The 24,211-nt window shown below is 36.1% G+C and overlaps 2 protein-coding genes across 3 annotated transcripts in view; one reads left to right on the top strand and one right to left on the bottom strand.

The window, feature by feature from the left end:
* ABCA5 (ATP binding cassette subfamily A member 5) overlaps window positions 1-24,211 on the top strand; it is a 167,166-nt gene that overhangs the window by 9,267 nt on the left and 133,688 nt on the right. The window lies entirely within an intron of this gene.
* Window positions 13,980-24,211, bottom strand: part of LOC143687066 (uncharacterized) — a 107,332-nt gene continuing 97,100 nt past the window's right edge. For both annotated transcript variants that reach the window (XR_013177382.1, XM_077163690.1), the window contains one exon: window positions 13,980-14,705. Coding sequence is in view for 1 of the 2 variants with exons in the window: in XM_077163690.1 (XP_077019805.1) it covers window positions 14,534-14,705 (172 nt within the window). In the remaining variant the exon portion in view is untranslated. The remainder of the gene's footprint in view (window positions 14,706-24,211) is intronic.

Genomic DNA, 24,211 nt, shown 5'->3' with positions numbered 1-24,211 from the left:
TGGATGATTTTTTAAAAATACACATGCAGCCCTTTATGAAAATATATGCTTGCTTTTAATTTTTGGATCTTTTATTTTGTGTATAATAGGAGTTTCTAATAGTAGATATCAGTAGTTATTTTTTAGCTATGCTTTGTAAAATTTTAAAGGATTTGTGAATATATTATTCCTTATCCCATCTTAATGAGGAGGCAAATCAAAGTGCTCCCAGTTTGAAGCTATGAAAACTAAAGGTGGTCCACATTGTTTGTTAGTGATGTTATAGGTAGATTGAAGAAAGGAAGCAGAGTCTAAATGTCAGTTTACTGCCTACTATACATTGCTTATGACAACATCTATCTACTAAGGTAAAATAAGAAAATTACTGTGACTCAAAAGTTGTGAGCAAGAAGACACCAAATTGTAAAATACATTGCTCTATTTATTCCTGTATCTATGGATACCTGTTGCTTTGTTCAACATTGGAGGAGTCAGGTTTATTCAGACTTTAATTGGGTAGCCTGAAGGCACTATTTTAATTTACAAACTGAGAATGCTTCTTATTACAATTTTAGGTGTCCTAATTTATTTGCTGTCCTAGGATTAATACTATGGTGAAAGTTAAACCATTTCCACCTGTTCTCTGTTACATTTACAATTTAGAATCAGAGAAAGAAGGGTTTCTAAATATGATTAAAACAGGGTTACATCTATTTGGACGTTAACAACATATGAATGCACCTCCCAACCCAGATACATAAAGCCAGTGTTCTACAAGATGTTAGTAATTTCAGGCTCAGATCTTTTTATAGCCAATAGTCATGGATTATTTTTCAAGCACAATGGTGAGTCTAAGGAATGGAATTTATTGGCTGATGGTGCTGCTCAAGCTCCCTTCTACCTAATATATTTTCTGTGCTCTGTTTCAAACCCATTTTCTGATAATGAATCAACAGATGTTACATGGAAAGATTATTCTAGGGATTCCTGCTAGTTTTGTTTTTCCTCAGCCATTCACGTTTAGTTTGGGAACGGAATTTGAGTAAGTAAATAAATATCTCTCCTGCCTGTGTTTAGACATTTATGTTAGCAGAAGAGTCAAATGTGATGAATATTTCTTAGAATCAACTGTTTTATTGAAACCAGATTAGGTTGGAAGAAGTAGAAATTTAGAATGATAGTATATCATGTCTATTATATTATATTACAAGGGAGTATTTCATGTGAATTAACAAATATGGTCCAACATTGATAGAGAAAAATAAAGAATAAAAGGGTCTCATAATTTTAAGTTTCCTGGCTGCTAAAATAAATCTCATACAGTAGGTTGGCTGAACATGCCTTTTGTGGGGAACATGATTCAATCTCCAAGAGAGGGTATTTGATCTACTTATAATGCATACCTTCAACACTAAATCAATAGCCTTTTTTTTCCATAAAAAGCAAAATAATCAATTTTACATTAAATAAAAAATTTCAGGTTTAATTTATGGAAAATGATTTGCCTCTGCCCATTATTCATGGGAGCAGATAAGCTTCTCTATTTCTCAGATCTTTTTTTTTTTTTAAGTTGCTAAACCTTTTATTCCAAGAATGCAAGTGTCTAGTGGTCTAAATAAAATCCAGGCAAAAATTTACAGAATATAGAAAAATTAATGTACTGTACATCCTTCAATAGCTCCTTCATGACTATTATATTTTATGATAATACTTTTAAGATGCTAAAAGACTTCAGCATCTAAGAAATTGGGATTATATTCCTTGACCAGAACCAGGATTAGAGATAATCTGCCAGTTGAGAGCAGATCAGATCCACATTTTTTTTTCAGATCCACATTTTTTTTTTCAGATCCACTTTTAATCATCATTGTTTCCATTCTGCAAAACAGTTGATGATTGAGGACTTAAGACAGTTCAGCTGACGGGATAGCCTACATTGTGATTTAGACTGCAAATATTGTGAAGAATTACGTGCAATAAAATTTCAAGTAAATGTGAACTTTGGACCCCAGTTTTGAAGACTTGGATAGAGATAGTAAGTGTCAAATGCCTAGAGTATTCCATTGGAAGATGCCCTTTTCCCATACAAAATTCCATAAGAACAGGTAAAATGATACAACTCAAGCATTTACTTCGGTGACCAATTCCTGTTTCCATTTTCTTTTCAGTTTATCAGAGGCATAATTTGTCTACTCTGTACTCTGTGGTTGTACTGTAATTATAAGAGGATTAAAGCTCAGGCTCCACATACAGGCTGTCTGGGTTGGACTGCTCCCTCCTCTACTATTTCTCTGAGCTAAGCAAATTGTTTCTCTCTGCCTCGGTTTCCCCACCTGCATAAAGGTGATAATAATAGTACCCATCTCATTGGGTCATTGAAAAGATTAAGTGAGATAACACACCTACGGCACTTAGAATAGTGCCTGGTACATGATATGTGTCCAATGGTGATCAACTGTTGGGATCAAGTGTTGGCTACTGTCTTGAGAATGAAAATACTGTATTTGAAATGGAAGAAAAATGGGAGGTAGGAAGATGTGTTCTACTAAGTGATAAAAAAAAATGGTCTTTTTAAGGCTGAGAGATGAGAAAGTTCTGAAATTAAAGCAATGTGGCCAGGGACAGAAGGAAATATGAATAGAAATACGTAGTCTTATGGGAGGGAAGGGAGAAGAAATATTTTGTTATTGCAGCAGATCAAAACACTATTGGATGCTTGTTAAGAGCAACAGAGGCCATCTGGAGAAAACAATTCCATTGCACAGTGTGGAATGGATTTAAAGGACAGCTGAAGGGCTGGGCACAAATTATGTCGGCCTCTGGCCATGTAATAGTATAGATAAGCAAAGGGAACGGCAGGGGGCGTGGTGTGGTTAATGAAAGGTGGAAAGAGTATTCTGGCTTCAGTGATCTCTGTCTTTATTGTTTTCCTTATTAAAAAAATTATACTGATGACATTATTTTAGTTCTTTCCAATTGCTTGAACGCATTAGGACCTTAAATTCTAAAATCTTTCCATTCTATTTCTTTTAACTATACATGTTTTTCTTGTATTCATTGCCTTTTATTAATACTTTTCTTGCAACTATTACTAGTAGTTATTGTCATTTTACTAATTTACTAAATAATTAATTCGTTAATTTTCTGATTAATTTGGTTCTAAAATTAGGCAATTGTTACAAACCACCAAAATATGTTTCCCTCAGCAGTCTGGTTACCTATGTCTAAGTGCTAGAGGGATTTAAGCATATGTTGGGAGCATTTTATTATTATTTAGCACTGATAAATTCTTACCGAAGATTTATCAGTTGACTCAATCTTTAAAATAATTTCTAGTACCTAAGCAAAATGAGCCACATGGATTATTTGGATTTAGGCAAGGGCAAAAGGAAAGAACCAGAAAATAAATATTAACTGAAATATTTTACTTTCCACTATAATCAATTTTTTTAAAAAACATACATAGAAAATAAGTGTTCTTCCTTTATCAACATTGAGAATTCCAAACATGAAAATCTTCCTGTAAGCACCTCAATTTCAAAAGGATAAATAGGTTTATATTAAAGTTTTAATAAATGTTCAGAAGATGTTTAGAAGTCTAACTTAAAGGTAACATCTCTATTGCTTTCTTTTCCACATATTGACTATTACCTTTTCTCCAGTTATTATGGATTCTAAAGCTAAATTTGTCACTTGACTAAAAATTTAATTTATATGTATTGATTATTTTAGGAATTTATGATCAATGCTGATTTGGAGGAAAATATAGGGAGAAAAAATGAATTATTTTTAAGATTTCATGTTTGCAGGGACTAAGATTCCTTCAAAGAAATCAGCTCTCTGCAGCAAGAGCTGAATGAATATCTATCAGTATGCCTTCCCCCAAAATGAATTGAGCCTCCTCGTGTTTTAAAAACTAAACTTTAAAAATAAGTCATTTGGACAATGAGGAACTGAGCTATCATGCTCCTCTGTGGTGGATGATATCCAGCTAGGTCTTCAGGCAATTTTGTATGATGCTTTGGAAGCTGAGTAACAAATAATCTTAAGTCATTTTTTAAGATGATGCACGTGGACACTCTTAGTTCTGTCAGTATTCGTTGGAACTGACAGTTTATGTGATGCACTTATAATACACAAAGACCAGTTCCCAGAAGGTTATGAGACTCTTGAGTTTTACAAATACCAAAAATAAAAGTCTTTTCAGGGTGTCACTTTTAGAAAATGAAGTGTGCTAGATGTACAGAGTCTGCCTGATGAGCGTCAGGAAGCATGCTTGCCCGTTGTGCATCTGTTTTATTCCTGGAAAGTGGAGGTAGGCAGTTCCTGAGCATTGAGAAGCAGTAAGTAACAGTGGGTGTCATGGAAGATGGGGGGCTGAAAGGATTCGGGCTTCTGCTTCTGAATGTGTCCTTCATTCCTGGGAAGGCAGGTATTCAGTTGATCTGTCCGTGGTCTTTAGTCTAGGTTGAAGATTGGAACATGAATCTTTGTGCGGCTGAAATGAAGCCACCTCTCATTTTCAAGTGGATGAGAAAAAAATGCCAAATGAGGACAATATATTAATCCTTTTGGCACCTCATAGCCGATTTGCTTGTTTGATTTCACTCTGGAGGACGTGTGGGGCTGAGAATGAAAACGCCCCACTCTTGGGCCCCGTCCTGGGCCCTGGCTGGCCGTGACCACGTGATCAGGGCTGGGGGTGGGGGGCACGTGATAGTCGTGCAGGGGATTCCAAAGTTCAGAGGCAAGTCCTGTCTCTGTTCTCTCCTAGGAGTTCTTGATGTTTACATGGTTTTGTTTGTTCTGTAATTGAACCAACGGGGCCTTGCTGGTGAACTATTTCCCTCACAACATACATAGAAACAGCACTTGTGTTTAAAACATTCTTATCTACCTGATGAACACTCAGATGTGGAAATCCACGTATTGCAAGAAGCACAGGTATTTTACAGCTTTCCTCCCATTTCGTGAAATCAACCCTGCATGGACAGCACAAGGGACTGGTTGATCACGCTCTCCACCCATTCCCCCTGAAGTGACCCCATCTCAAGGGGTCCAGGACCTCAATGGTCTTCCCCTCTGCATGTGCTCACATCCCACCCTTGCTGAGTTCCATGTTAGGGAATGACTGTACATGCTCTTGTGTGGCTGCATATAAACTATGAAGAAGAACAAAATCGTACTACAAAAGGAAGTCGTGATATAATTTCTACCAAAAAGAACACCTTGTGGGCAGCCACCCAGTGTTTAGGCAGAAGCAAAAAGGGTACTTATCCATTTCACTAAAGTTTGTGACCCTATTGTAAGGTCACAGAAGAAGCCAGAGACAGGAAAGGGTTAGAATCCATAAGCCCTTGTCTGTTAGACCCAGATGCACAAATTTAGAGCTGGTTTTTAAATTATTTGCATTATTAGCTAATCATTGGAATGCCGCTGTCAGATTCCAGCTGCCAAGAGACCAACAGGCTCATGTGAATATATCCAACTGTTGGAGTCATTCAGCTCTCACCCCATTCAATGACTTAATTTGATTGGAAGTGAAAAAGGAGAGGAGAGTAAAAAATGCAAGGACCTGTGTACTGGGACTAATGCTGGTGGCTTTTGTTTTCTGTGGGTTATTTTTATTTTTATGTTTTTGGGGTTTTGGTTTTGGCTTGGTTTGATTTTTCATATATCCCTTCTAAGGGAAATGGGGAGAATGTTTTTTTAGGTCTGCTAGTATGCGGTTTTAGTTATAACTTCACAGATGGTCCAAACAGATGAAAGAGGAAAAGGATGGCTACAGAGATCTGGCAGTCAGTCCCTTAAATTCTGTCACTTGTTCCAATTATGTTTATATATGATTTTCTTTTTTTTCTGTTTTGGAGGGAAGATGGAGTGGCGAGAAGAATGAGTTTGGGCATCTCACGTTAGTCTCGTTCTTCCTGGGGTTTACCCATCTGTCATGGATAGGAAGAGCCTTTTATAGTGAGTTGAATTGTGGTTCCCCCAAAACCGAATGCCTACATCTGAATCCTCAGAAACTGTGACTGCAACCTTATTTGGGAAAAGGGTCTTTGCAGTTGTAATTAAGTTAAAGATCTCAAAATGAGATCATCATGGATTATCTGGCCTAAAGTCAATGACAAATGTCCTTATAAGAGACACACAGGTAAGACACAGAGGAGAAGGCCATTTGAAGACCGAGGTGGAGAGTGGCGTTATGCAGCTTGCGGGAAGGAACACCTGGAACCATCAGAAGCTGGAAAAGGGAAGGAAGGATTGTCCACCATGGCCTTCAGAGGAAGTAAGGCACTACCACTGTAATTTCAAACTTCTGGCCTCCATAGTTGTGAGAGAATAAATATTTGTTGTTTTAAGCTACCAGGCTTATGATAATTTGTTACGGAAACCCTAGCTTGTAAAATTAACTTCAGGTAGCAGTATTTAGATGGGTGGTAATCTTGGCAATCATTTTTCTTAAAGTTGCATTCTCATGTTCTTTGTTTATATGCTTTGGGAATCCAAGAAGCCATCAATGCCAGTGATTGCAGCTGATTACACATTGCAGCTGAACTGTACTTTTTTAGTATAGGAAAGGGAACAAAATCCTGGTTAAATTCTCAAGGCTAGTTAATCCTATATATTCTTTCAATATTAAAGTTGCTTAATCAATCCTCTTAGTTCAAGGATATATTGCCTTCTTAGTAAATATTCTCATATATTTTTTGGAAGTAGGCTAGGTATAAGTGATAAATAAATGAAGAGTGAGCATCCTCATTTAGCTCTTCAATTACAGTGATCTTCATCTCAGTTCATTTCAGCAAACCTGACCTTCTCATTGTCTTGTTCATCTCTAGGGCAGGGTTTCGCAACCCGGGTGCTATTGACATTTTGGACTAGATAATTCTTTTATCTTGGGAGACTATCCTTTGCATCCCTGGGCTCCCTGACCCTAGTTGTGACAAACAAAAATGTCTTCAGACATTCACAGATGTCCCTGGGGCCATAATCAACCCATGGCTGAGAACTGCTCTAGAGTGAACAGGTTTTCCATGATAGTCTCGGTTTACATCTATTTCTCAAAGGGTATAGCATCCCCTTTCACTTTTAAAGGTTTCACAATTTGGACAATAAATTAAATGTCCACCCCACATCTCAGTAAACAACAACTCCATGTTTCCACTTGATCATGTCAAAAATCTTGGTGACATTCTCATTCCTCCAGATAATCATTAGCAAATTCTGTTGTATCCACTTTCAGACTATATGGTGAATCCAGCCACTTCTCTTCACATCCACTAATACTGTACTTAGCCACCTCATCTCTAACCCCAGAATACTTTTCCCTCCTCAGTCTTCCCAGCACCATTGCCAAAGTTGTCATGTTTAATTTGCAAGTTGGAGTCTGCCACTCCTCTGCTCAAAAACCTCCTGTTTCCCATCCCACTCAGAGTTAAAGCCATAACCATTACAATAGCCCCAGAGTAGCTTTACTGGCCTTGCCCACTCCGCATCCACCCCAACCCTGCCTTGCTTCAGTAGCCTCTCTGACCTTATACCTATGCTTACTGTTCCAGTCATACTGGCTTCTCTGCTCTTCCTTCCACACTTGGCATGCTTTGGCTTCAGGGCTTTCCTTTGCCAATTCCTTCTGCTTGCTACTGCCTTCCTCACTCAGATACCCATCAGGCTTGCACCCTCAGTTTTTAGGATTGTGTTCTAATGTCAGCATCTCAGGGTAGCTTCTGAACACCTTGTTTAAAATTGCCTTTGATTCCTCTCCCCTGCTTTATTTTTTTCCCCATTGTCCTTATCACCATCTGACATAGAAAATTTTGTCCCTTTATTTATCATTTATTCATTTTTAATTTAATTATTGTGTCTTCCAGAAGTAGAAGGTAAACCCTATGAGGACATAGATTTGTGTCTGTTTTATTCATTGTCATATTTGCAATGCCTATAGTGGTTGCTAGAAAGCATGTAGCAGGCACTCAATAAATACTTATTAAATGAATGAAATAATGAATTTATTGAGTATTTGATTTATTCTGGTATCATTCTAGACATTGAGTGTAGTATGGTCCCTCCCTTCAAAGAGTTTACTGTCTTGTCTAGGACACACGCCTGAAAATAAATAAGCACAGTAGAGTGGGATGCATGTAATAAAGAGAAGAATGAATGGCTATAGTGCAGAGGAGTAGAAGGATTTACTGGAGCACGAGGGAATTGCAATGGGTTGAGGAGGAAGTGGAAAAGGATGAAGTGGGGGTAGGGAAGTGATACTAGTTAGTATACCCTTTCTTACCACTGGGTCCCAGTCCACTCTCTGCATGACTGCTGTGATGTAAATTTAATCACGGATGTGCCAGTGGCTCCTCATCTGTACACTTCCACCTGCAACATGGTCAGGTTCATTATCATCTGCTTCCCTTTCCATCCTTATCTACTGCCAGTCTTCCAGAGAGCCTTTTCTCTAACTAGACTGTGGGAACAAGATCTTTTTTCAACACTTCCAGGCTTTTTCTTGTTCCTGCAATGCCCTCCCCAATCGCTATGGTCTACCTGCCATGCTTCAAGATGTAGCCAAAATGGAATAGCTTTCATGGAGCATTTCTTAACAGCCCCTTCCATCCAGGTGGATTATCGTTAAAATATCCAGAAGCAGCTGCCTCAGACAGCTTGGAAACCATGCATTTCTAAAAAGAATGAAGATATTTAAAAAGTTCAAAAAAGGTGAAGAAAAACAGAAACATCAAAGAAGACTCTTAAGTGAACTTTGAGTAATGGTCTAAGATTCACATTCTCAAAGCAAAGAAGTGGGAAACCTGTAAAGATCAGTGTAAAACAGGGTGTTGCAATAGACCCTGGGCCTCGGACAATTGAAGAAGAGGAAGATCAGGTTTGGCACCAGATCAAAACATTTCTCTCATCTGCTTGAAATTTCATTGAGGAAGGATTAGAATTTATTTCTGTAACACGCTATACTTATAACTACATGTTAAATGCATTGGTTATATATATGCTGAGGCTAAATGTGAGTAAAATATATAAAGTTCATTTCATGCTTTTGAGTTTTATGATAGGTTACTAGTTCCTATTATTGTGATAAAGTCCCAGGCTGAAAATGACCAATTCAACTGTTGTTAAAGTTAAATACTACAATCAGGTAGACAAGAGTGACGATCAAGATTCAGGTGACTAGCGGCAAGTCAATTATACTGTTTCTTTAAGACCCATGACTTTGAATATTTATTCAACAGCTTTTGGAGGTCTACGTGTCAAGCAGTGAACTAGGCCTATGAATGTTCTCAAGAACCTTAGAGTTCAGTTTTACTTTCTCCATTTAAGATAAGGAAGCTGAAGCTTATGGAGGTGTAAGTACCTGTCTAGTATTGCGCAGCCAGTAAGTGGAATAATTAAGATCTGAATGCAATTATTTCCGAGGTCAAAGCCATAAATCTTAACTACTATGTACGTTTGGCTCCGTGCTACACATCGTCTGGCTGATTTCATTTCAGGGGCAGTTCTGTATAAATTGAGGATAGTCATTTGTGTCATATTTGATATGGTTTTTTATGGTAATTTATGTGTCATGAGTCATGGTTACTCACAGAAATTATCTATTAAATTTTTAATTTTTACACCTTAAACTCAGAGATTAGTGAGTTGGCTGACAATAATCTTGGAGGCCAAATTGTTAGTTTGGGCAGGTGTTCCACTGGCTTGGTATTTCATTACATATGTGCCTTTTGAAAACAGAACAGTTATAAGACCAGCATCAGCCATTCTTAAAGGAAGATCTCCAGAAGCAGCTGACAAAACTGAAAACTCCACTTGGTGTAAGGGTTTCATCTTAAATGAAAGCAAAGCAGTTAAACTTATTGTAACTGAATTCCTTAACTGTACACCATTTCTATTGCTTATTTATTTTTTCTTTACAATTTAAGAACATTGATTTCTTGCAACTATTCAAAAATATTGGTGCAAATAGAAAAAGATATTACTGCAAATAGAAGATTATTTGCCAAAAAGAATTTTTTTTTGGTCTAAGGTTATAGTAGGTTAACTAGGATGATTTCTCCCTTTTTAAAATTTTTCAAGGTTATTTTATTAATTTTCCGTTTGGAAAAAGAAACAATTGTATACTCAGTAAAATGTCCTGAGATTATAGGATATATTTTCTGTTTGCTCAATATTTAATGCATAGTATGTTGGACTTTAGCTGTTTTACTATGTATGTGACTTTACAGAAGTCACTTAATTTTCTCTGTACACTTAGGGCATTTTAGTATGTTTATAATAGCTATCATAATTAGCAGTTTGGAGCCCTGAATATGTATTTAAGATGTTTTTCCATCAATCTTTCATTAATTTAAAAATGGGCATTTTCTGGTGTATTTTAAGTATGACTACAATTCAGATGTATTGGGTGATACTTATGCCCAAAGGAAATTTGTTTCTAGTTCCACCATCATATTGTTATTTTTTCTTTGCCCCCTTGTCTTAACAATTTTTCCTACCATTACAAAACCTATTTGATCCACTCTACTTCTACTACTTGGGTGTCAGATGCTGTGCTAGCTAGTTTGAAAGGATTATGTACCCTAGAAAAGTTATATTTTAATCCTGATCCATCTTGTGGAGGCAACTATTTCTTTTAATCTCTATTCAGCACTATAGGTTGGAAACTTGATTAGATTATCTCCACAGAGATGTGAATCACCCAACTGTGAGTATTAACTTTTGATTGGAGGAGATGTTACTCCACCCATTCCAGGTGGGTCTTGATTACTTTACTGGAATCCTTTAAAAGAGGAAACATTTTGGACAGAGCTGCAGAGCCACGAGACCCATGAGAGCCCACGCAGTCAGAGACCTTTGGAGATGAAGAAGGAAAATATCCCTGGGAAGCTTCATGAAACAAGAAGCCTAGAGAGAAAGCTAGCAGATGTCCCCATGTTCGCTATGTGCCTTTCCAGCTGAGTGAGAAACCCTGAACTTCACCAGCCTTTCTTGAGTGAAGGTAACCTAAATTTGGACATTTTTATAGACTTGCTTTAATTTGGGGACATTTTCATGGCCTTAGAACTATAAACTTGCAACTTAGTAAATTCCGCCTTTTAAAAACTGTTCTGTTTCTGGTATATCACATTCCAGCAGCTAGCAAACTAGAACAGATGCTTTCATGTTTTAAGAATCTCCCCAAATTTTGTGCCCAAAACAAAACAGGATAAAATACAAAAGATCCATAGATAACCTCTGCAACCAAACTGTATTATGAGTTATCCCTGCCCACCCCCCAACACAATATGACCCACTGAGGGCAAATCACCCTAGCCTACAAAGTTCATGTGGAATAGCCACCTGTGTCAGATGGAGAAAGGAAGGCATTGTGGCATCTGGTGGCCTTGGTAAAACGAGAAGCCCCAAGTCACCAACATGTACTCACTGAGAACTTTCCAAACAGGAGGGTGTACAAGAGCCCCAATGGAATAAGGTTCAATGATATTAGAAAAATTTAACCCAGATAAACTCTAAAACTAAATATGGAAGATGCCATAGAGGAGAGTTCTGCTTCCAGCATGATGGCATAATCCTTTTCTTTCCTAATAATAAAGGAATATTCATTTGCCTTAAGAAAATGAACAGAAATGCACTGTAGTCCCATAGAAAGTTATGATGAGAAAAAAGGAGAATAAGTCACTAAAAGTAAAGGAAATCAGATTGTCATCAAACTTTTCAACAGTAATAATTTATGCCAGAAGACAGTTGGGAAACATATTTCCAGTACTCAAAAAAAACATAAAGCATGGGTATTTTAGTCTGTAAGCTGCTGGAATGCGATATGCCCGAAATGGAATGGCTTTTAAAAAAGAGAATTTATTAAGTTGCAAGTTTATGGTTCTAAGGCTGTGAAAATGTTGAAATTAAGGCAAGCCTATAAAAATATCCAAAGTAAGGCATCCAGGGAAAGATACCTTGGTTCAAGAAGGCCGAAGATGTTTGGAATTTTTCTCTCGGCTGGGAAGGCATATGTCTGCCAGCTTTCTCTCTAGGCTTCTTCAGTGGCTTCCCCGGGGCTCTGTTCATTCTCTTGGCTCTCTTGGTTCTGGTGGCTCTAAAGCTTTTTCCAAAATGGTTCCCTCTTAAAGGGCTCCAGCAAGCAACCCACCTTGAATAGGTGGAGACACATCTTCATGGAAACCATCTAATCAAAAGTTACCATCTCCATAGAAACAATCCAAAAGATTCCACCCAGCAATATTGAATGAGGATTAAAGAACCTGGCTTTTCTAGGGTACATAATAGCATAATGGGATTTTGTATACAGCCAAACTATTTAAAAAATGAAGGCCATCAACAGATTACAGTGAACAAGAAAAAATGAAGGAAAATTATTCCAAAGAGTACTTTCCCAGAAATGTAATAAACAGTGAAACAATGAGCTCCAGATAAGCAGTAAGACTAGAGAGACATCCATATAAAGATTAGAGGTGAGTATTAACTATATATTCACTTATGGTATTAAGAATCAATAACGATGATAAGGAATAGTATTATACTGTTAGATATGGCACAGTTATAACAAATGGGGAAGAATTGGGACTTTACATAAAAAGTAGAATATGCTTGCTAATTTTCTTAGTGTTCTCAACTGGGCTAAAAGGACCTCAAATCAGATAATGAAGACTGAGAGAGAGAAAAGACTAGGGAATAAAGAGATTACTAGTTTTCAATATTGTATACTATAGGGAACCAATAGATGATAAACTATTATAAAATGTGATTTGTTTGAAGAATGCAAGGATGCTTCAATATTAGAAAATCCAGAATTTATAACATTTATAGAATTAAAGAGAAAAATCATATATCTCTGTAGATGTAAAAAAAACAAGCATTTCACAAAATTTAATATTCTTTCTGAAAATCTTCAAATATTAATTTATGGATATTTCCTTAACATGAATCACACATACACAAACACACACACACACACACACACACACACACACACAATGCACTAGTATTTATCTTAATGGGGAAACATTAGAGAGTCTCCTATAAAAGTCATAAAAAGTATAATGATGCTTGCTATCTCCACTACTACTTAATATAGAAAGTATTACACAATTCAATTAAATAAGAGTTAGCAATCAGAAGAATAAAAATTGAAAAAGCAGGAGGTAAAACTATATTTATGCTTATATTTGGTTACTTAATTAAAATTAAATAAAATTAAACATTCAGTTCCTCAGGTTCACTAGCCACAGCCTGAGTGCTCAGTAGCCACATTTGCGTAGTGGCTATCATTTTGGAAAGGCAGATACTGAACAGTTTCATCACTGCAGAAGCTTCTGTTAGACACTGTGCTAGTAGTACAGCTGATTATATGTATATATATAATTTGACAACTAAATATAATCAATGGAAAAACTACTACTAACAATTTAAAAAATAATCAAGTTTCAGGTTATAAAATTAATGTACCAAAATAAACAGATTTCATATATAGACTATATTAACAATAGCAATATCTACCAAGACATCCAGCATTTGCATGAGAATAATTGTAAAACAATCCTGTAAAACACAAAGGTATATTCAAATAAATATACATATTTGTATTCTTGGGTTGGAACACTCAGCATCATAAAGATTGAAGCTTTCACTAATTTATAAATTCAATGCAATTCCCCCAAAAATCCTGTTGGTTTTTATTCTGGAACACACAAGTAGGTTATAAAATGCATTTGGAAGAATTACACAAGCAAGAAGACCCCAACAAATGAGAACAATGGGAGTAGGTAGTATTTCCAAATATTACAATATACTCTGAAGCAGTAACTCTCAACCTGGAGCTATTTTGTCCCCCAGGTGACATTTGGCAAAGTTTAGAGAGATTTTTGATTGTTTTGACTGGGGATTGAGGTGCTGGTGGGCATGTGCTGCGGGAATCTAGTGGATGAAGTCCAGGGATGCTCCTAAACACACTACAATGCACAGAACAGCCTCCCACGACAATGAATTATCTAGTCCAAAAAGTCAGTAGTGCTGAAGTTGCAAATCTTGACTATAACCCTTCTCTAATTAAGCTATTTTGTATAGATAGACCACTCTAACAGAATAGTAAATCTAGAATTAGGTTCAATTGTCTGCATGTCAAGGTGCATCACAAATTAGTGGGGGAAAGATTGATTTTTTAAATAAGGAATACTGTGATACTTGGATATCCATATGAAAAAAGTGAGTCTTCCTGTTGCTGCCTATAGCAACAATTTATTCATTATCATTGATGTGTATAATTCATTATCTAAATTTGTCACTATTTTTCCATTGTGTTGATGAGCATTTGAGTTGTATCAGGTTTGTATTTTTAATAATGATGTATGAACATTTTGTACCTGCTTTTCTATGCACACATGTATGTAATTCTGTTGGGTACCTACTGAGAGGTTGAATTGATGTGTCATGCAGTGTTTATTTATTTGGTTTCAGTACACCCAAAACTTTTTAAAAGTGATTTATTAATTTACACATCCAGCAGCAGTGTATGAGAGAGCCAATTGTTTTATGCCCTCACCAACAGTTGGTATTGGCAATCTTCAATTTTAGGTATTCTAGGGACATTTCCTTGTTGAATAGTAAGGTTGGACACATTTTCATAATTGGAAGCCAGAGATTCCATTGATATAATCCATAGGATTAGCGTCCTCAGGCAGACAGCAAGGTGGACAGTGGATCTGAAAGGGAAAATGGAATATAGCCAGTAAATCTTGTTAGAGTTTCCCCCACCCCACATCTTAATAAATGCTAATTAAATTATGGTTAGAGAATGAATACTATATAGCTTAAGGTTTTGAAATTCCTTGAGACTTTTCTGTTGAGTTCTATAGTTATGGTACAGTGCAAGATCAATTTTTGTAACTGTTACTTATGTTCTTAAAAAGAATGCATTCCATGGCTATTGTGGACAATTACAAATTCCCATCAGTTCAAGTTTTGTTAAACATGTTCAAATCTTCTGTATCTATTTGTCCTGACTTTTTAGTTTGTTTCATCTTCTACTAACAAAGGCTTTTAAATTGTTCATATGACGATTATAGGTGTATCTTTCTTTTTGTGGTGTGTGTATATGCAGATACTGAACATTTCCATCATTGCAGAAACTTCTATTAGACACTGATACATACATTTTAAAAATAAAATTCATGTTGCCTTGTTAAATTGCCTTTGTTATCAATGATAGAGTGCAAATCATTGTCCTTAAAAAATTGTAGGAATTCTCCAATGCCTATGACAAAAATGGCCTCCTCCTAAGAGATATGCCATTTTCTTTTGCCAAAAATCTGAGTACTGTACCAGTTAAAGATCATCTCAGACCATGTTCAAGGTTTGGGATTCCCGGGTCCATCCTGGCTGTTTTGTGGCCTTATCTTGTCAAGTGCAATAATCTAACCTCCATTCCTTTTTCTTGTCCTCCATGACAAGGCAGTCTTCATGCCAAGGCAACTCCAGGGATGAGTGGCTGAGTATATCAGTTGCAATACATCTTTACCCTAAGAGTATACCCTTTTGGGGATCCCAGCTTAACACTCTGTTTCTTGGATGTGCTTTGTGCCTTGACTTCTGCCTCTTCCCACTCAAGACCAAATATGAGAGATTAGCAGATACTTTGTTGAGGTAGAACACCTTTTTACTACTCTGATACACAATTTGACAAATATTTTTTGAATTAAAATTACATAAAATTCCAAAGAAGGAAATAATTGACCTTATTCCAATCACCTATAGTTGACCACTATTATATTCTCTTGTATTTGTTTGCTATATTATTGTTTTAAATTATACAGGCTCTTTTAACTGCAATTTTATTGAGATAGAGTATATATTCACATACTATATAATTATGCAAAATGTATAATCACTAGTTCATGGTATCAGCATGTAGTATTCATTCATTATCACAATTGATTTTTTGAACACTTTCATTACTACAAAAAAAATGCGAATAAATAAAAAAGAAAATGAACACTCAAAACATCCCCGAGCCCCATAACCTGTATTATTTATTAATTAATTAATTAATTTATTTATGTTTTTGTCTTTTTGTTCTTACTCATCTGTCCATACACTGGATAAAGGGAGTGTCAGTCACAAGGTTCACAATCACACTGTGGCAGCTTAAAAACAATATAGGTATTCAATCATCTTCAAGAATCAAGGCTATTGGATTATAGTTCATTATCAGGTTTCCCTTTAGTACTCCAATATTCCAATCACTGAAAAAGAATATCTATATAGTGCATAAAAATAACCCCCAGAATGACCTTTCATCACTATTTGGAATCTCTCAGCCACTGAAACTTTATTTTCTTTCATTTATCTTTCCCCTTTTGGTCAAGAAAGCTTTCTCAATTCATGATGCCAGGGCCAGGCTCATCCCTAGGAGTCATATCGCATGTTGCCAGGGAGATTTACATCCCTGGGAGTACACAGAGCAGGGAGGGCAATGAGCTCAACTGTGGAGTTGGTTTAGAGAGAGAGAGAGAGGCCACATCTGAGCAACAAAAGAGATCGTCTGGGATTGACTCTTAAGCATTATCATAAGTAGACTTAGATTTCCTTTGTAGGAATAAGTTTCATAAAGGCAAGTCCTAAGATCGAGGGCTGAGCCCATCAAAATGGCAGGCCCCAGTGGTTGCGAGAGTATCAGATCTTCCCCAGGTGGAGAAGTTTAATATTTCTACATTTTCCCCAGTCCCTCAGGGAGATTTTGCAAATACTATTTTATGTTCTGCCTAGATTACTCTGGTATGTAATGGGGCATCACACTAACGTGTATAAGCCAACAAGATCTCACTCCCTATTCAAGGTTCCGTGTAATTATGGTGTTCTAATAAGTTAACCATACAAGTTAAATTAGATAATGTGCTACCTAAAATATACATTTTGCACCAAATAAACATCTCTTCCTTACATGCTCTTTTAAAGTAATTTAGACAGTAAAAAAAGTAAAAAGATGAACATTAAAAAATTTTTATTGGCAACATTAAACATTATTCTAGACACTATTGATGTATGTGCAACTTTTTATGCATATGTATGTATAAAAATTGACGATGGATAGATAAATGGATAGACATACAGAGACAGAAAAGTAAAAAGACTTGGAACAATTATAAATGTAATTTTTCATTAAAATATTAAATTTTCTTGAATTTAACATAATAAAAATAAAAGGAAGTGAAACTGAGGGAATTAACTTCAAATAAATGTCTCTTCACCACAAGAGAACTCATTTCCTAAAAAAAACTCTTTAAAAGATCTATTAACATTGAAAGAATTAAGATATGTTGTCTTTTTTAAAAAAAAATTTTGTCAAACATTTAGAAGGGCTCATGGGTGCTGTATCCCAACATAATTTAAGACCTATACTAGAATGACATAGTAACGACATAGAATATTCCTGACAATCCCTTTTTTCCATTAAAACTCTGTAGATTCTCAAACTTTCATATGTCTAGAAATTGCCTGGAGTGCTTGTTAAGAATGCAGATCCACTAGGTCTGGCCCAAGGCCTGAGAATCTGTATTTCTAACAAGTGTTGCTGTAATGAATGCCCAGGTTACCGACCTGCAGACCCCCACTTTGGTGGCAAGTGTGTAGACTTGACTTTGCTCCATTATCAGACTCTGAAGGTTGCTATAAAGAAGTCAAATACAGCTTTATTCCCCCCACCTTGAAGGTGATTTACTTTTTCTATCTGGATGTCTGAAAAAGTTTTGAGCTCTTTGATTTGAGCCTTCTCTACAAAACTTGGCTGGGAAAAAAGTGTGTTCTTTAAATTTGGAGATGCATTAATGGGATATTCTCTTGAATTAAATGTTTTCATACATCTTCTGTTCCATCTGATGGGGTCCCTATCTCATGGAACATATTATAATCATTGGATATATTGTTCAGTGCTCTGTATCTTTTAACTTCTAATAACTTTATTGTCTCTTGTAGTCTATGCATGCATTCACACTGATTAAACAAAGCCTTTCCTCTATGTCAGTAATTCAACTTTCAGTAGTGTATACTCTGTTAATCATTGTTATTTTTTTATTAGGTCTTTAATTACACCCTTTTGGACTTATGATGGTTTTCCTTAGGTCAGCATTATTCCTTTCATTCCATTTCTGGGCTGTGTTATCTGCTGAAGTGTTTTGTGTGTGTGTGTGTGTGTGTGTGTGTGTGTCTTGCCTGAGGTACTTTCTTTCCCCACTCCCCAACCTCCATTGGATATTTGCATAATTACCAAGTGATTGCTTTTGCTAAAACTTAAAGTGGTTCTATCTGGAAATTGTATTTGCTCTGGTATGATGAAGGTGACTTCTCGACTCTACACTGTTCTTACCACCTGCATTTTCACCCTTTGTATCATTTCCTTCAATTCATCCTATGGCCCTGGAACCCTTGTAGCCATCAGATAGAGTGCAGCTCATTATTCATTTCTCTATCTCAATCTGGTCGCTTACCCCCAACAATAGTTTTCACTAATCCTCAATCAGAAGAGAAAAAAAAGTGAATGAACCAATTTGTTTTGATTGCCTCCAGATTTGAGAGTATTAGGGAGATTTCTCAGGATTTTGTTTCAATATGGTTTGGTTGGGGGAGACAGGGCAGGTTTCTGGCTCTTTCTTCATAGACTTGTCTATTTCTTGTTGAACTTTTTCATTGCTTAATTGTAGTGGTAGATCTTTTCCCCCCTGGAGATACTTTTAATATTTAAGTCAGGTCATATCATCGCATTATTTAAAATTCTCCAGTGGCTCCCCCATCTCTTGGACAGGGACAGCCAAAGCCCTGCCTCCATCCTCACCCCTGGCGTTCTCTGACACCTTGTTCTGACTGAACATTGTGCTTTCTTTGTGCATTCAGCACAGGTGGGCCAGGAATCTGCCTTGTTTTTACTAAATTAAACACAGTGTCATTAACCTGCCTTCCAAGGTAGAGAATGACATGACCAAGTATAGAAAGTGATTTCTACGTGAATATTGCATACCTGTACTGGTTTGAAACTGTTATGTACCCCAGAAAAGCCAAGTTCTTTAAATCCTAATCTAGTCTTGTTGGTACAGCTATGTACCAACATATTAAGCTATGTTCTTAATCCTGATCTAATATTGTAGGATGGGACCTCTTGATTAGGTTGTCTCCATGGAGTGACACATCGGGTGTGACCTTTTGGTTAGATGAAGATGTGACTCTGCCCAATCAAGGTAGGTCTTAGTTTACTGGAGTCCTTTAAAAGGGGAAACAGTTTGGAGAAAGCTCAGATATAGACATTTGATGATGCTTGGAGTGCAACAGAGATGCTTAGAGAAGCCATATGAAACCAAGACACAGACAGTGGAAGGGAAGAAGTCTCTGGTCCCAGAAGATGCTAAGGTAAGAGATGAAACCTAGAGTTTTGCTCCAGAGAAGCTAAGTGAGGGTGCATAGACACTTGGACAGAATTCTCTGGAATCAGAAGCTGGAAGCAATGAGCTTGGAGCAAGGACCTCAGATGCCAGCCATGTGCCTTCCCATGTGACAGACATCGGCCTTTCTTGAGTCAAGGTATCTTACTCTGGATGCCTTAGTTTGGACACTTTTAAGGCCTTAGAACTTTGAACTTGTAACTTAATAAATTCCCTTTATAAAAGCCAATCCATTTGTGGTATATTGCATTCCAGCAGCATTAGCAAACTAAAATAATTACTTATATATGAAATGTTTTATGGTATTAATGTGATATGAAATTATAACTCACCACATCAAAAATGGTAGAAAAGAGTCAGTAGGGAACATTTTATACTTATCAGGAAAGTATGGGTATGTGTTTATACATAGTGTTTTTTAAATACAACTATGATATAGTTTTCCTATTTATGGACCTCAGATAAGAACCTAATGATGGATTTCTCCAAAGACTACATACGTTACAAGAAACGAATATATAATGGGGTAAGCTAGTATGTATCTAATAACAACTAATAAATATTTCATTCTGTATACAAATAGCATGTATGGTGTATATTGAGATTGTTGTACAACTTGAGTAAGCATTTAATGCATTCCTATCTAAAGTTGTATATAGTAAAAGAAAAACTAATGTGCTCTGGCTCTTTATCATGTTTTCCAACTGAGAATTTGATTGGCCTGCCATGGGTTTTGAGCAGAAAGTTGACATTTATGTGGTTATTGAAAATGTGTTTTTTAATCCCAAAGTTTATCAATCAAATTTCTTTTCTAAAAAGTTAGAAAATTTTTAAATCTGGCAATTTCAAGTCTTTATTCATTTCAGGTCTTTTGTGTTCCTGCTCCTGCTATGACTGTCACTAGGATAATACTTATTAAGGTTGGATTTGTACGAGTGGTTATTACATGCAGAGCTCATAGTAACCTTGTGTTTTAGGTTGCTAAAGCTGCCACAATGCAATATACCAGAAATGGAAGAGCTTTTAAAAAGGAGAATTTATTAAGTTGCAAGTTTACAGTTCTAAGGTCATGAAAATGTCCAAACTAAGACATCTGGGGTTAGTTAACTTGATTCAAGAAGGGCTAGTGGGTCCAGAACACCTCTGTCAGCTGGAAAGAAACATGCTAACATCTGCTAGCTTTCTCTCCTGGCTTCTCATTTCATGAGGATTCCCCAAGGGTGTTCTCCTTCTGCATCTCCAAAGATCTCTGGCTGTGTGGCTCTCTGGACTCTTAAGCTTTTTCCAAAATGGTCCCCTCTTAAAGGGCTCCAATAAGCCACCCCACCACGAATGGGTGGAGATGTGTCTCCATGGAAACCTAATCAAAGTTATCGCCCACAGTTGGGTGGGTTACTCTCCATGGAAACAATAAAAAAGATCCCACCCAGCAATACTGAATAAGGATTAAAGGACACAGCTTTTCTGGGGTATACAATAGCTTCAAACCTGCACACCCTGTGTGAGAGGTATTCTAATAATATGCAGTTTACAAATAAATATATTGAGTGGTAAGTTACCTGTAAAGAATTAGAATTAGAATTCAAATCCAGGAATTTATTTCTAAAGCACACACATTCTTTATCATTGGGTGATAACTTGATGAAATTGAATATGATTATATGTGTGGATGTATACATTTATATATAAATACACACACTATATATACACATCCACATACATATACACACATAATATATACATATGTATATTTAAGTGACTTTCTTATTAAATCCAAATTTTTAGGTTTATTGATGCTTTTTTCCCAGCTGCAGACCTTTTTAAGGCACAAGATCATCTCTACAGTAAAGAGCATTTCTGTTCTATTTCTTTGTCTTTTTTGTTTTAAATTTAGTTATAAACTTGAGGTGGGGAATTAGTAATGAAATAGATCTTGCTGAATTTATCCTCACCTCCATAGCGGGAAGTAATTTCTTCCTCTTCAGAATGCCTGTAGCATTCTATTTATCACCTTTATGCAGTTTCCTCTCTGTTATGCCCTATTTGTATAAATAACTTTTCTCCTTGTCTAGATAATAATGAATTCTCCCTGGGGTTAGGAGCTCTGTCTTCTGTGTATCTTCTGTCTGGATCATCAGTGTTCATTCTAAGCATAAAATTATTATGGACAACAAGAGCATTAAAAAATCTCAAGGGACTTTCCATAAAGTATTTGATTTCTGAAATACTTAATTTTTTAACTATACTTAACATTTTACCTATACAAATTTAATGTAGGGCAGACTGAGAGCATATTTTATAATTTGACAAATAATCTTATGCAACCCTTACTTTTGTAATACACCATGCAACCATAAAATTTCTAGCATCTCTTTTGTATAAAACAAATGCTTTTCCAAGAAGCCTCTAGGAGATCTCAAAAGATGGTTTTAAGTATAAAAAACGTTTGTAATGTTTTAGTTTTCTCTCACTTTAATCTCTATTGTGGGACTGAAAAATCAAATATTACCAAAGGAAATTTGGGGACTTGATTAAGATAGGATAATAGGTGCCTGAGAAACTATTTAATCAAAGTTATAATGCAATATTTAAAAATAAATATGTAAAGTACTATGATTATAAAGAACATTAGCTCTTTTATAAGCAAGAAACCTTTGTTTTCCTTTTTCTTAAATGATCAAGAATGTAGCAAAGTGGGTGGGCCACAGTGGCTCAGCAGGCAAGAATGCTCACCTGCCATGCCAGAGGACCCGGGTTCGATTCCTGGTGCCTGCCCATGTAAAAAAAAAAAAGAAGGAAAAAAAGAATGCAGCAAAGTTAACATAAAGCAAAGAAAAGTATTCCGGTAAGAGAGAAAAACTTTGCTATCCAGGTAAATTACACGTAAAGTAAATAATAAAGTTTGATATTATAAGTATTTGGAAGACATGTCAGAGCATTTATTTGGGCTGGGTCTTGAAGTTTACAGATTTGTGAGTTGTTTTGATAGTTAGGTCATGCAAATAGATGCAACAGCCAAAGAAGATTAAAGAACATTTGTTTCAGAACTTGTAGAAGTTAAGATATTAGTCAGTAAATCAAAGAAGCAAGCCCATAAAAACTGAGCAAATTTTGCTATGGTTTTTAAGCTATTTCATAGTTTTTATTCAAACTCAGGTATTAAAAATCAAAGTAAATAAAATTCTCCAAGTTTTATATTTTATTAATTATGCTTTCATATTTTGGAACAAACTGACAGTTTAGGATGGTGGTCTCCTCTTAGAGGATCTATCGTGTCAAAACTATTATTGTAACTAATACTAAAATGATATTTATAACATGCAATATGTTCATTATTATCTTCAAATAAATCAATAAATATTTTTTAGAGATCTCAGATTCAATTTCCAATACAGGAAATGTTGCTAGTTATATCCCATAGAGACAAAGGCTCTTTGAGACACTCTAAGTCCTAAAAGTGTAAAGGGGCCCAGGCACCAAAAGGCCTATGAACTATTGCTTTAGAACAAAACTACTTTTCGTCTTTGAAAAATAAAAGCACATACACAGTTGCATTTCTCAGTCACATTTGTTCCTGACTAGTCTCACCCTCTGGATTATAACTCCTCATAACAGTGGCTAACTTCTGTTTCAAAGAGAAAACTAGAGCGTGGGTAAGTAAAGGCTGTCTATCATGCACGGTTTTTTTGCAGACTAGCCACGCCCATGAGTATACCTAATACGATATTGTACAACCACATGCATTCCCTTTACATCTCTGTAGTGGTACAAAAAAAAAAAGTCATTAAATGTCCCCAAAAGCTCCTGTCTCTTTATAGCGTGTAATAATAAAAAGCAAAAATAGGTAATGATTATCCGTTAATGAAGTCATTTCAGTAATATTCCAAAGTTGGAGGGGAAATGTGAGCTGGGAAATGGTGAGTGAGAAGCAATAATCAAAGACTGCTTTAAGGTTTTGAATTTGGGTGACTACAGGTAGGAGTGCAGTGAAACTAGAGATCACAGGTTGGTAAACACATTTCCCAGAAGTTGATAACTTCTGTTTGTGACATAATGATTGGAGATGTCAAAACAATCAAGGGAAGTGACCTGCAGACATTTAGCAAAGTATCACTAGTATTTGGAAGACATGTCAGAGCATTTATTTGGGCTGGGTCTTGAAGTTTACAAATTTGTGTGTTGTTTTGATAGTTTAGGCCATACTAATAGATGAAACAGCCAAAGAGAAGATTAAAGAACTACAGTTATTTCAGAACTTGTTATTCTCACTGCACATAGGTATTGCTTCATTTGTTCCTGAAACAGTGTTGCTTATAACACTATTTTGAAAGTGCTAAACCAAACCAAAAGAGCTGTAACCCATACTAAACGCTGAAATTGGTTCTATAACTACTTTATTACAATGTACTTTGAGATATATTGCTTTTTTGTGCCTATCTTATATCTCATAATAAAAAATGTTGAAACAAAAAAACAAAAGAGGGTTATCAGTATAGCATTGGGTCTTTTATTTGGCCTCAGCTCATTCAAACCTGAGGACACTGACATAGTGTAAGAAAAGTTTTGGTGAATACTTAAATCTAGTCTTAGAGAATTACTCCAGTTTCACCTTCTTTCTCTCTCCTTTGAACTTCCTTACACATTCTTTTCTCCCTAGTTTGTGACTTTCTGATATGTTAGCTCATTAATCTCTTGTTTGCATGGTTCAGATTTGCAACAGTGTTCTGGACTCTTTACCTTGAGGCTGGTTTGGCAATCTAATGGGAATCTGCTTTTGTAAC

This window comes from Tamandua tetradactyla, chromosome 6, assembly GCF_023851605.1.
Source record: "Tamandua tetradactyla isolate mTamTet1 chromosome 6, mTamTet1.pri, whole genome shotgun sequence".
NCBI lineage: Eukaryota > Metazoa > Chordata > Mammalia > Pilosa > Myrmecophagidae > Tamandua > Tamandua tetradactyla.
Note: the sequence above shows the minus strand (reverse complement) of the source record. Positions and strands in the feature narration are given on the sequence as shown.